This window comes from Pagrus pagrus (assembly GCF_965226575.1).
Source record: "Pagrus pagrus genome assembly, chromosome: 11".
Classification (NCBI taxonomy): Eukaryota; Metazoa; Chordata; class Actinopteri; order Spariformes; family Sparidae; genus Pagrus; species Pagrus pagrus.
This window is the reverse complement of record NC_140195.1, coordinates 8979485-8993971: the sequence shown is the minus strand read 5'-3', so window position 1 is coordinate 8993971 and position 14487 is coordinate 8979485. Positions and strand designations below refer to the sequence as shown.

Below are 14487 nucleotides of genomic sequence, written 5' to 3'. Positions count from 1 at the left end.
CTGAGACGGGCTGAGCCAACGTGGTTTGCTTGGAAATTTGCCACAAGTTGACGCAGCTAACTGCCCAGTAACACTGACATAACGCTGGCAAATATATGTGCTTAGTTAACACTGGGATTTACAGTAAGTTAGAATCACTGTGGCATTAATAGCAGGGTGGTACGACATCAAGTGTCTCCTCAGGTTGTTTGTATTCTTCCCAGTTAATCTGCAGCAACGTGGGGCTCCTTAAACACAGAGTGTTGTGTGCACATCCTCATCAGCTCCCATTGGGTGTGTGATCACTTGTAATTTTACAAATGATGTAACAGAGATTATAAAAAAGAGATCATTTTAACTTGAAACAGAAATCTGTTTTATTTTTGATGATGATTGCTGCTCCTATCCTGTGTGAAGCAAAAAATGAAGGCTGATTTATTAATTTTATTGTGAAAATATTATTCTAAATACCTGAAAACAATAAATTCACAAAGTCCAATAGTAAAAAAAGCCATAAAACAAAACTCTAAATAGACACAGAAGACCTAAAAGTCTTCCAGCATAAAACGACATATTACGTTTTTTTAGGGAGTCCCGTAGCAACAGGTCGCCCCTCAGTCTCCCTTTACTACACTGTGTTTTCCATTTATGCCAAAGTATAAATAGTGTCCATGCATCAGTTCTGTCCTTTTTGTCGACCAAAAGCTATCATGTTGTCACTAACTCGCTGTCAGTTTGGGAGGCATCACCTGGTATTGTGGGAATGCTGCACACGTCAGTCAATGACAGGGATGTATTGTTTATATTCTGACAGACAGTCTAAACGCACAATTGTGGGGGAAAAAAGTCATTCGTTCATCGTTCGTCAACAAAAACAAAACATGCATTTCGTCGTAGTTTTTATTACCAAACATCTATTTTAAGATGGGTAGTTGAAGACCATTTATTATCATAGTTTTTATTAACGAAATTAACACTGATATATCTGTAGCTATTAAAGAAACCATACTTTAATAAGCAACAAGTTCTCTGAAGCACAGGTGACACGTGCAGCCAAGTTACCTGCCGCCACCTTTGACACGGCACGCGATTATAATTCTACGCCCCCGCCGTACGGTCATCTATCCGTTAACTGTCAGCTCTGCTATCTGGTTCTGCACTGTGTTAGGTTGAAAGTTACCTGCATCACCATCTCTTTTTTTTCTTTGTTGCCTGTAGCATCCATAGTAATTGGGAAGTGGTGGTGTGAGATGGAGCCTTGCCTGGAGGGAGAGGAATGCAAGACGCTCCCTGACAACTCAGGCTGGATGTGCTACGCCGGCAACAAGATCAAAACCACAAGGGTAAGATAACCTCTCTTGACCGCTGGAAACAAGAAGTTATAGCGGATCAGTGGGAGGGAAATGCACAGCGCTGCGACGCTCGCTGTGGCACCAACAAAACAGCATGCTTATTGAGATTGAATTTCGCTGCAAATTGCACTTGTTAACACCACGTTCTAACCCCTCAATTTCCTCCTTCTTCCCCTTGTCAGAACACTCAGCCATACACAACATCAACATATTAACACTTTGCCAAAAGGATGCAAGGGAACGCCTCGGGAGCAAAGGTTAATCTGCAGGTCAGCCTCTTCATTTATCCTGCGACATTTGCATGCTAATTAAATTATCTCGACTGATTTAATTGCCGAAGCTCCGCGGAGGGCGACGCACGTAATTTGTATTCATTTCTGTGATATTCACATCATCCTGTCTCTCCTTCTTGTTGCAGCACTGTCACAGGACCAATTATCACAAAAACAATGAACCTATTGTTGCTTTAAGAAATGTGAACACTTCTCAGATTAAAGTGTAAAAAGATGTAGAATACATAAAGCACATCCTGCTCAAGGCTGCTGAAAATACTAGCGCTCCAAGCTGCCTGCGGGGGACTTCATCACAACCTTATAATGAATATATTTCCATCGTTTCTTTCCAACTTTGAGATGGAACGCCAATGTCTGTGCATTTGGATTAATATCAGGAGAGCCTCTGACGTCCCTGCTCAGACATCAGTGAGACAGATGTTCGCTATGAGGAACGAAACAGGAGATGGATACAACAAAGGACGCGCGAGGAGCAAGTACAGTAGTTGACAGCCCTCAGGTTTTTCTTTTTTTGATATCGTATGGGGAAAAATACTGTACATAAATTGTTTGTCCTTTCTTGTGCACATGAAACTTTATTTATGTCGGTGGTGAAAAACGATCATTCGAGTCCCTGAATGCCGTCTCTATCTTTCCTCTTGTTCCCAACAAAGCCCAACACAGCCAAAGTTCAAGGAGGCGACGCTAAGATAAAACAGATGCATTGTGGGGAGACATGTTTTACAAAAACAGCTTGTGTGTCTTGATACTGTATATTTTACCATTTGTTTGTATGGTACTTGTATGCCTTTGATCACCTCTTAAATGGCTTTACCAGTCGAACTTGGTAACGTGTCAGCTACCCTGAAACTGATTGATTCACCAAAAAAGTGATACCAGTAGGTTGTTTTCGATACTTGAAATGCCTTATTTGTGTCAAATCATTCAAATGATGATATTGTACATATGAAGCCATCTATTGATATGTGATGAAATTTCATTAAAGTCATTGTTCCTGTAACTAATGTGAGTGCATCCTTGCCACTGCCCTCACAGGTGTCAGTTACCAGCGCCTAATCAAAGTGAACTGAATGCAACTTGACGTTAAAGTAGCCAAACCCTCGCTTCAGGGCCCAGAAAAACCAGACCGACAACAAACAACTAGCGGCGTTGAAGGCCCACGTTTGTGTCGCCTGTGGCTCACCCAAAAAAAAGCAAAGACTACAGTTGACGGACAAAAAGAGAAACCTGAGGACTGCAGATACAAAAAAATGATGAAGCCACGTTTTTTGACACCACCATCACTCTCACTAATATGGACAATATTAATCGAGAATATATGATAAAAAGTTGTAAATGGCTCTGGCGAAGAGGTGGAGGCAAAAAATATGCTAATGCGCTGATTGGGTGAATTCATGGCTCATCACTACAGCGACAGGCTCAAAGGGCTCTCCCTCTCTTTCTCAGATTTGCTAAACTGAACTGCTGATCAGAGTGATTTCTCCAACACTCCGATTGGTCAGTTGGTCAAAAAAATCCCCAACAAGGGCCGACTAGTGCCAATGGAGTGGGGCACACCCCAAAAACTAGGGTCAAGGCCTCACACCAACAATCCCTAAAGCTGACCGTTGGCCTGGTGCGTCAGGGCCCTTAAAATTAAGATTAAAACCACTCTCATATCTTTAAGGTAAATATAATGATAGAGACAGGAAACAGTGGGCTAAGCTTTGCATAAAGACTTAACAAAAACCAAAGTGTAAAAGTGCCAGACAGCTTTACTTTGAGAGTCGAAGTGAAACTGGAGCGTGGCGATTCTTGCCAACTAAAAATCCAGCCTGGACTTCCCATAGTTCCAACATCCCATTATTTCAAAACCCCAACAGTCTGGTTCTGTTGGACTGAGAGTGGACTATTTTTCTGGCCTAACACCAGACAACATTTCAACATTTGTACTGAGCTACAGATGCTAGTCCGGCATGACGTCACACATTTTGGCTAGGAGCAGTTATTTCCTGGTGAATAACCCCATCGCTAGAATAAATGTTGCCAATGTACATTTCTACAAGCCACAAATACGTTAAAACATTAACCAAACATTTCTTTATGTTGCAACTGTTTGTTTCTTTAGACTTTATTTTCTATTTAATGTTTTGACAACACTGTGCTTATGTTGAGGATTTAGCTCGAAATACCTGTTTTGGTCACCCCAAATGCGATTGAAGATGTCACGACTTCTCCTCAAAGCTATCTGTTTTTTGTTGCTACAAACGCAAAAGGAAAAACTGTGGTCACTGGCCTGGCAACCCAAATAGCCAGAATAAATGTTATCAGGGTAAAATCATCCGCCTTCCAGTTAAAGACACCCGGTGTTGGTTGCCTCTAAAACGCCTAGAGATGGTCGGAAATGTCCTCACAGAACTTTTAGCCTTGTAGCTTGTAATTACGCCACCTCCTTACCCTCCAGCTCCTGTACAGTATAAGTGGTTTGCTGAATGTTCACCACCAACATTTTATCCTGGCAACTGGGCTGACATGAGCATGCTATTACACTTTGGTTTTTGCAGGGATTGAACAAACGAGATATGCGATTTTCAAAAGTGAGAGGTCCTGAGTGCATCTGGAGCCAGGCTAGCCTCCCCATGTTTCCAGTCTTTATGCGAAGCTAAGCTAAGTCTATTGCTTCATAATCAATAGACAGAGATGAGCGTCTTCTCATCTATCTTTCGGGGGGGAAAAAGCAAATAATCACATTCCCAAAATGTCAAACAGTTCCTCTGATCATAATTATCTCAACAGAAAACATCTTAATCACCCCCTTCAGACCATCTTTCAGCCTGACAGCCAGATTATTAACTGGAGTTACTCTTGCTTTCTGTTCACACAGGTACTGTATATAAAACTAAGAACGACTACACACATAGATGAATGGGTAACACGACACGCTGCTGTATTTACAACTCTTTGATGCAGTATCACAGTGGGATACCAGCCATTACTTTCACAGCCTCTGCCCCCATTGGTGAGTGCTGGCGCTGTGCAGGGTGTCATCCATCTTGTGGAAAAATGAAAGTTTTTTCCTGGACCGTCCACTTGTTTCATCATTTTCTACTTTCCAGTTTCATCCAGCTTTGTTTAAAAGCACTGCTTGTCTGTTTATTCAAATGCAACGAGGTAAAAATATACACGCTATGTATATATATATATTTTTTTGTTTTCCTCAAGTGTCGTCTGTTTTTAAACTTAAAAAGGATTTTGTCTCAGCATCTGACCAATTTGCACCATGATCTGTCAACCTCAATAATGTTTTGAACAGGAATAGAGAGCTTGTGTTTCAGTTCCCTCCTAGATAGTTTATTTATACAATCGAAGTTTCTTTTACTGAATTCTCTGTGATTGCGAGTATCTGAGCCAATCTACCGTGTAGCTGCTGATGAAATTCGAGCACCTTGCCATTATCATTAAAATAAAACAGTGATTATTTTTGGTAACAATCAACAATGACAGCTCCCAAGTCTCTTTAAAACTATTGTCCTATTTTTCAGCTTAGCACTTGCATTCCTTACTCTTTACCCTGTCGAATAGCACTCCCTGTGCAAACCTGAGGAGGGAAAGTCAAAATGTTATTTTTTTTTTACCCATTTTCCAGAAGCAGATTGCATCATCAAATGCATTTATGTGATCTCACAGATGTCTGCTTTCTGCCCAGAGAAATAAAAAAAGGCTTCCTGTGGCGAAACCAATGTTTAAATCCAGTGTTTTCAGAAACCGTGTCGCTCCGCTCCACGCTAGAACATGCGTGAAGTCCACTGCAAAGGCATTGGCAGTGGCCAAATATTTAATCCGTCTGGGAAGACAGTATCTGTGGGGTCGTGAAAATACCTCTGAGGATACCACCAGCGCCTCAGTTTAGAAATAACGGTTTGACTTTTCCTTAAAGTTTGTGAAGGGACACTTCAAGACTGGTAAAACAGGCTCTGAAATGAACTCAAAGTATAAAAATAAAAAGTATCTCTTAGAAAGACATTTCTACTGGCCATTTCTGCGCAAAGCTAACTGAACCTCACGTCATATTAATATAATTCAACTTCAAGGTAGAATCATTCGGATTTGTCCGAGCTGTTCGTAAAAAGCACCAGAAACATAGCTGATTGTTGAGTCTCATTCCCAGGACATCAAATACCGACATTTCCGGTTGGTGAAGCGTCCTGAGCACAGCTAAGAAAAGAGAAAATAAGAAAACCTAGACAGAGGGCTGCAGGGTCTCTGCAGATACAAGACACTAATGCACCTTTTCTCCCCATTCGAGTCTCCTTTTCTGTTTGTTTCCATCTTGTTACGTCTTTAACATCATTTCATCTTGCTACGTCTGCCATTTACTGATAGGCTGAAATCAGTCCCGTGATGTTGGGAAGGCGGCGTGCAATGAGGTAAAATAAAAATAATCGATAATTATCCCCTCAAATTTGTTAGAACTGAAATATTGAGCCTGTTTTGAAAATGTTAGGAGTGCAAAGTACAGATATTTGCGTCAAAACGTAGGGAGTAACAGTAAAAAGATGTCAGAAAAAAATAATTACTCAAGACCAGATACCTGAAAAATCTACTTGAGTACAGTAACTAAGTATTTTCATTACTTCCCACCTCTGCTGAGATCATAAATGGAGCTTTCAAAACAATTTTCAAAAGACTTCTGAGAGAAACCCACTGTGCAACTAGAAGCTAATACAGACGTGGGCTGTGACTCTTAATGACAACCATGCTCGGCTTATTTCGAATGGCAACTAAAGTCAGCTCGCATCAGTGCTACCTGTTGTGACTTGTCATGCTCGCAGTTGCCACCCCATTCATTATGATGCGGAGTGTGAATTTGACTCAATTAGCGTTAATGAGGAGAGACAACCGTGTTCAGCGTTAATGAGAAAGAGGACGCCGTACTGTAAATACAGGTGTGGCTCTATTAACGATCAATAGTGAATCATTAGATATCTGAATGGCTTGTGTTCAGCGTTTCCCTGCTGTGTTTCTGCCCCTTGCACATGCTCTCTGTTGGCTCCATCTGAGCTTTGGATCGTGCTGCAAAAACACAGATGCTAAATTACACCATCCTGTCCATCATCCATTGTCCCGAAATTACACCATTTGTCGAGGCAGCAGCGACTGCCATACATGCCTGTATGAATACATAAAATGCTCCTTAGGTCCTGGTCTATTTGCCTCAGGCTACAGCAATTTAAACTAGCCTTTAAAATCGTGTGTCCTGCCCAACAAGGGATTGCTAAATGGGCATATTATTTTCAAGATGGCAGCAAGCAGCATCACATTTTCTGTCAGTCTTCTGAGTGGCTCTCTGGGCTGCTGCTGTAGGCTCTGATGTCTCACATCAGGCTGCAGAACAGTGAGAAATAAGACACGAGTGATGATGATGTGCCCTGACTTCTTTTTATGATGCACCAGGGACGTCCTGGGAATTGAGACTCCCATGGGTTTGTTCTTAAGACACATTTCATTCAAAACACTCAGACAGTCTAGTCATGCTCCATTCTCTGCACTTGGAAGTCACTGCTTGGTTTCCATGAATATCAAGGTGCAACTTTAAGCAACAGGATGATATAGCGTTGAGTGTGAAATAACTCCGATCAAGAGTAAATCCCCACACACCAATAATTATCCGCTTGAGTGAACATCAATGCTCTAGATGCTTTTTTTATTAATAGTGTATAAAATTACCGGTATGGCTGTCGGGAGCGCTGCATCTGCCCTGGATGAGAAACTTTACTGTACGCACATATACAGCGTTCACACAGCGTTCAACAAGGTAAAAGTTATCTCCTCTTCACAGTTGTTTTCTGTGGCATCGAGCAATCGTCGAGATTACCCAGTCTAATCACATCCTGTAGCCGAGAACTGTCTCCACTGCCCCTGCAGGATTCTGGGATTTCAAAGTCAAGGTAACGCGGACTAAACTGGATTCTAATTAAAGTTGACATCAGGTGCCTCATGCTCCTTTCCCCCTCCTCCTCAGGCTTTCATCTAAATGATTCATGCAGAGAACACCAGGCCTTTCATGCCGTTAGGTCCTCACAAAGGAATAACAACTTGATCACACAAAGCGAACGTAGACAGATTTACAATGACACTGGCACAGTGTCTGTTGCACCATCTTATATCAAGTTATGTCAGACCGATGCAGAGGCACTCAGCTGACATTTGGTGTTTTTGCATGGACGCTTTTACAGATATTCACACTGACAAATGTGAGAGTAAATTTAATCAGAGGGCTAAAAATGGTTTTCTAATAGAATCAAGCTGCATCGCGAAGACAGTCACAACAAAACGTTGAGTTTCCTGGGGTGGTAATTTGAATAGGATGTGACCTGCTGTGAACACGACGTCGTTGTTTGGAAATGAACGTGACAAGTGTCTGTCAGCCATATGTTCAGGGCTGGAATGCTCGAACGTGGAAGAGGATCAGATTAATCAACGCAGTGTTGTTCTTGGTAAGAGCATCGCCTAAATGCCTGACAGAAAAATAAAATTGGAAACCTTTTCTGAAATTGCAGACGATACAGGTAGCTAAATAATTGCTGAATAGAGAGATGAATATGTGGAGGCTTTTTCCTCTCCATATAAGTGGGAAGAGGGATTTATCTCTGTGTGAGAAAGCCAGCCTTGAATTAAAGATGAGCCCCCCCGCCTTTTGTCAAGCTATTGTGAGCAACACAGCATATAGTACACAATAACTACAGGTATGCAAAAATAGGTTTGGTATAATACAGATTCACCATGGCATGGAAGTGCCTCCAGGCTCTTATTGGAATTGCAGCTTGAAAATTGAGTCTCTAAAAACCCTGAAAATAAGTTGAAGCTGTGCTGCTAATAAATAGCAACAACTTTAACCAGACTGATTTTTTTGGTTTTCTAATGTCTCAGCCTTGAAAATAAAAAGGTTTGTGCCTCGAGAAAGGACTGACAGGACCTCTGATGTTAACAAGTTTGTAAGATCCTAATCATTTTTAGATAGGGATACAGTTGTGTTTATCACCAAGGAACAGTCTGACTCAGATTTTTTTTGTTTGTTTGTTTCATGGCAGACAATGACATAATGTGAGCGTCATCTGTTGAGGCGAAGGGAGTGAAATGAGCAGCGACCGACCCGTGTCCAATCCCTCTCCCTCACTTTGGTGTCTTGCTGTAGGTTATTTTCTTCCTCACCACAGTGGCCACATCCCTTATGCCTGACTTTAATGAAGACTGACAGTAAATCACAATTACCCATACAAGACACTTTAAAAATAGTTTAGGAAATTAGGCGGCCCTAATCTGAAGGTTGAACACATGGCCCGCGCTGAACAGCGTTCTGTGAGAGCACATCATACGACAGTCAAAAGTTCAGAGGATAGGGCTGTAGTCATGCATTCACTTGGTGCTTAGTCAAACTTTAGTGGTGTAATGACCAAGCCCTACAATATAGAGGGGTCCATCCATCTGAAAAATTATATGACATGATCATTTTATTCATGTGTCCTTGTCGAATAAATAGTTTGACATTTTCGGAAATACACTTACGAGATGAGAATAGATACCACTATGATGGCTGTGTTGATCATGAAGGTAGAGTCAGCAGATGTTCAGCTTCCATCCATCCATCTTCTTCTGCTTATCCATGTTGGTAGCAGGCTTAGCAGGATGTTCCACATGTCCCTGTTCCCCCCCAGCAGCACTTCCTTGCCATTCCTGGGGGATCTTGAGGCAGTCCCAGGCCAGACGAGATATGTAATCCTTTAAGCAGGTTCTAGGTCTACCCCGGGGTCTCCTTCCCATTGGATGTGCCCTGAAAACTTTAATCAGTTGCCTATACTACCTTAGCTGGCTCCTTTCACCCTGAAGGAACAGCAGCTCTACTCTGAGCTCCCTTCAGATGTCAGAGCTTCTCACCCTTAGGCTGAGCCCAGCAGCGACCCTCTGGAGGAAACTCATTTTGGGCACTTGTAACGGCAATCTCGTTCTTTCAGTCACTGCCCAAAGCTCATGACCATAGGTGAGGGTTGTAACATGGATCAGCTGGCAAATCAAACGTTTTGTCTCCAGGCTCTGCTTCCTTTTCACCACAACTGTCCAGTACAACGCCCGCATTTATGACTGATGCCGCATCAATCCACCTGTTCCATTTTACCAACAGTTGTGATCAAGACCTCAGTATAGTTTAACTCAGTCCAGAGGGAGCAATCCACCGTGTTCCAGCAGTGAACCATCGACTCAGATTTCGAGGAGCTGATTCTCATCCTATCCACTTAACACTGCAAAACATCTCAGTGCACGTGAAGGGCTGCTGAAGTCAACAGGACAGTGTCATCTGCAAAAAGCAGGAACTCAATTCTGAGATTCACAGATGCTTCTTGCCTTGGCTGCGCCTTGAGATCCCGTCCATGAATATCACAAATAGGATCGGATACAAGGAGAAAACTTTGCAGATTCTGACACACACTGAAATTGTTTTTTTATTTGTGCAGAGAATACAGATAAAGCTCTCACTTCATTATACATGGATGGTCCCAGTACTCCCGCAGCACCCTTCCAAAGGATTCCCAGAAGGACACAGTTGTAAGCTTTTTTTAGACTGGATGGTCAAACTCTCACCAGTTCCCAATAACCCTGCAAGGTTAAAGAGCTGGTCCACTTTTCCACAGCCAAGGACTCTGCAGTGCTCCTCCTAAATCTGCAGTTCAATAAAAAAAAAGGCATGTCAACCAAGAAAGCCCAACAATCTCCAGAACCATCAGCATCTCAGGGCAAATGTCATCCACAGCCAGTACCTCACTGACGAGTAGCTTTTGACTACCTCAGCAACCTCTGCCAAGAATATGTGGTGAGGTTAGTCTCCTCTGCCTCTTCTTAAGTGAATGTGTTGGTCGCATACAGAAAAAGTGCTTTTTCTATCCCTAGTCTGGGCTGAACACAGCCTGAGCAAAGCCCTGCTTCACTTCATGAGTCACGTTCCTCCCAGTCACGCCCTTCAGGTTTCTAGATGGACACCACCCAGAGACTTTAAAAAGGCCAGGTACTGTGAGCTCCACCGGGTTCTAGTGACACTTCTTTTGAGGGAGATTGTTCAGGCGAGCGACGTGAAATGATGCTTAGCTTAGCTTAGCTGAAAGACTGATAACAGGTGGAAACCGCTAGCTCGTCCCTGTCTGAACGTAACAAAGTGTAAGTGTAAAAACAATTTGTAGTTTAGTTACGGGGGGTTGTGTGAGAGTCTTTTTCTTGGCAGGGTGCAGTGACTCACAGCAATTTGGGGTTTTACAGGGGTTAAGTTCTTAACACTATTTCCATTTATTTCTGGGGTCCTGTCATTTCAATGGGGTTGCCAGGCAACCAGCAGAGACTCCAGAAAAAAATGGAAATAGTCTGGCACCCCCCCGCCCCTGTAAAACCAAGAGTTGTTGTGATGATTTACACAGAAACCAGATAAATGAAACCTTCTTACCACTTGGGCGATGAAAATAATGGCAATGTGAGATCTTTATCCCCTTTTCACCTTTTTATTTTTTAGAAATAAAAGGAACTTTAAAAAATAACTATGAAATTTATACATTCTGCAGATATAGGATGATTCAGAGTGCAGCGTTGGCAATCCCCTCTCCTCCCTGTAATGGTGCATAACACTGTCTGTTTTATTAATGGAAAAAACAGCCATGAGGCATGAATGCATACGTATCCATCACACGCAGCTGATAACATTAATATTGTCCAATTAATGTTTGTTCATTAAAATGTAATTGTCCGGCTCTCTGTTTTAATTAAGCAAAAAAAAAAAAGTCATCCCTATTCGAGATAGTATGTATGCATAATGACAAGGCAAGGAGATGAAACCTCTCAGCTGTAACCAAACTACTTTCAGTATATTGCTCTGAGTCGCCTATATAGTTGCCTGCAGTAAAAGACAGCTAATTTAGTTCATACACACGCATATACACGGTGAGAGAGCGAGACAAGGAGAATGGTGTTTACATTTTTTATTGTAACTGTCAATTCGAGATGAGGAAAGAGTTGTTAAAGGGGAACAGAACAGCGCCTCCATTATGTTTTTCATGTGCCCCAGGACAGTTCATGTTCTATTAGTGAGCATGAACTAGTGTCCCCAATAGACAGGCACAAGAGGGGGAAGGTTCCCTGCCACATATCACTGCAAACTGATATCAAATTAGCTGCCAGAAACGTGTTATTTGTGACTGGTTGGAATTGTGAGAATCAAGACTGAAGAACTGCTCAGATCCTTTGAAATAATATCTCTAAATTGAGATTATTTGCCACATTTTAACATATATTAATATTTAACATAAGCTTTCACCTTTGAATTTGGGATATGACTTTTATTTTTAAAGCCGTGCATTATGACAGGCGCTCAAAGGGATTCGACGCAGTTTGTTCAGAAGAACAGAAAACGAAGCTCTTTCGACTGGCTTGAAGTTTATTTTACAGATAAAGCGCTGCACAGATGTCTTGAACTTTTGTAAGCAGCAGTGCGAGTGTGTGTGAATCACAGAGTTTATCTAAAACACATCTTAAAGTCGCCTAATGAATGTCACACCAGCTCCTTTTGAAAAATGAATCAGGAAAAAAAAATTGTGAGTGCTGTTGGTATTTTAAGACATAGAGGCACATATTTGACGAGGTGTCTTGTCAGTGTTGATATAAACCCCACTGGGGTGTAAAAGATTTACCTTTATTTCAACTTTTATTGCAAAAAAGTTCATTCTTGTTAAGGATTTGAAAAAACAAAATCTCTTTATTTGACAAAATATCCCCACGAAGGTGGCAGCACACAGACGATAAACAACATTGTGTAGACAGGAATAAAAAGTTTGAATCTCAATGTGTTTATAAAAAAAAATTTAACAGAGAAGAGAGTGTGAGGGTGTTAATAATATGTAAGTCACACAAAAACTCTCTCAGTTCAAATCCCAGTGGATTTTTTCTTACAGCTTCTGTGGAGTTGGTGAGAAAATGTAGCTCCATGAGTTCCCGATCTCTCCTAAACTTTCTTGTCCAGGTTTACTCAGATTTTCAGAACAGTTGGGGAATCCTGGGACATTTAAGTTTAATGAGCTTGAGCAAGACTACTGTTGGACTTCCTAACTTTAACTTAATATGTTAAATCTAACCCCTTTGTGTAAACTGATTTTTTTTTAATCCAAGCCTGAGAAGTTAAATCCACCACTGAGCACCTCCAACAGTATTTCAAATCTATTTGCATAAAGAGGTCAAACAAACTCAAATATTTCTTGGTTCATTCCCAGAGTTTGTACACATCACATCACAAGAGTTCGTCTGCTTCAGTTACCAAAACTCAGCAAAATGAAAAGCAAATTCTTAAAAACTTGAGGGCTGCGTTTAATTATTTTCATTATGGACTGACCCTCAAAGACCTAGACAACTGCTAATAACTTTTGGACTGCTAATGCTTTAAAAACTCTTGTGAAGTGAAGCTGTCTTGTTTGGGCATCCAGGGGCTTCGTACGCCATCACATCCGGCAGCATTGTTTCTTCAAGGAAACCCACGTAGTGTCTTCCTCTGGACCAAGAGGCAATGGTTTTAACCAAGCTACTGTTGATGTCCACTGTCACTGTTATGATTTAATAACCTTTCCATTTACTCTAAATTATTTAGGGGACATCTACATGGTCAGTTTTTCATTGAAAAACTCCTTGAATAATATTATAACAAATGGCTGTAACTTAGAGGCCAAATGTGAGCAAAAATTCATATGGAAGTCTAAAATATCTATTTTTTTTAAACTGCCTGCGGTCCTGTCTCAGTTCACAGTGAAAAATTTAAAATTGGCAGCATTTTTAAAACATTTTGGTAAATTCATCCATCTTTAGACAAAGCAAATTTAAAACTGGGACTTTCAAATGAGCCAGACTAAAACATAAGGTTCCCCTTAATCAAATGATGTGTGGCACTTGACACTGACTGCTGGAATAGGGTCGCAAAAACAGAACAAATACAGGAGAGTCAGGTGCCGCCAAAATTGTTCTAGGTCTTTGAGAGTTAACCTGCTATTTTGTATTTTGGATTGATCATTTGGTCTCAAGATTGTCAGAGGAAGACGAAAAATCCCCCTCACAATTTCCTAAAGTATCGTCTTCTGATTGCAACTTAAAAATATTCAGTAAACGATCACACGAGACAAAGAAAAGCTGCAAATCACAATTGAGATGTCAGAACCAGGGAATGTTTTGCTTTACAAATGGTTCAAGCAGCTAAAAGGTGAAATGGAGATGGACGCTGAGTGTTTCATTTAGTCTGATTGTTCCAAAATAATACTTAATAATTGTGCTTAGAGCGCAGGTCAGCGTTGTACTACCTGAGTTCTTTTGTAAACAGTGTGTTGTAGTGCCATCTTCCTACTTCATCTGACTGCAGGGTCAGATCATGTTAATAATACTGTTACCAGCTGCATGACAAGCTCCTGGTGGGTTACATAAGAAGTGACAACTTAAAGTGAATCTACAAAAGCAGTTTCATCAACAAAAAGCAGATTAATCTACCCTCTACAAGTGGAAGATAAAACTCATTTAGCGGCGAGCTTTTCTAATAACCAATAAAAATAATTAGGATTATATGAATCTTAAAATTAGATGCTCATGGTTATCAAAGCCATTTATAAATTGCCTCGGGCCCCATTACAGCTCAGTGTAGCATCTTGTCCAGACCAAAACAATCACAGTGGATGATTGCGCTAAGTAAATGTTGGGCAAACTGATGTAAACCCAGCTGCTTTCAACTAGCACAGCTTGAGGCCCTCGTACAAGCCCGATGCCTCAGATGTGATGATTCGCAGACGCTGTACTCGTGTTATCATAAAATGTCTCGTCAT

The 14487-nt window shown here is 41.3% G+C and overlaps 1 protein-coding gene across 3 annotated transcripts in view; it reads left to right on the top strand.

Moving 5' to 3' along the window:
- LOC311264606 (chemokine-like protein TAFA-1) overlaps window positions 1-2624 on the top strand; it is a 28156-nt gene extending 25532 nt beyond the window's left edge. For all 3 annotated transcript variants that reach the window (XM_084365617.1, XM_084365615.1, XM_084365616.1), the window contains exons 4-6: window positions 1198-1322; window positions 1514-1600; window positions 1750-2624. In XM_084365617.1, coding sequence (XP_084221743.1) covers window positions 1198-1322; window positions 1514-1546 — 158 coding nt within the window. In that variant the 3' untranslated portion in view covers window positions 1547-1600; window positions 1750-2624. The remainder of the gene's footprint in view (window positions 1-1197; window positions 1323-1513; window positions 1601-1749) is intronic.
- The last annotated feature ends 11863 nt before the right edge of the window (window positions 2625-14487 follow it).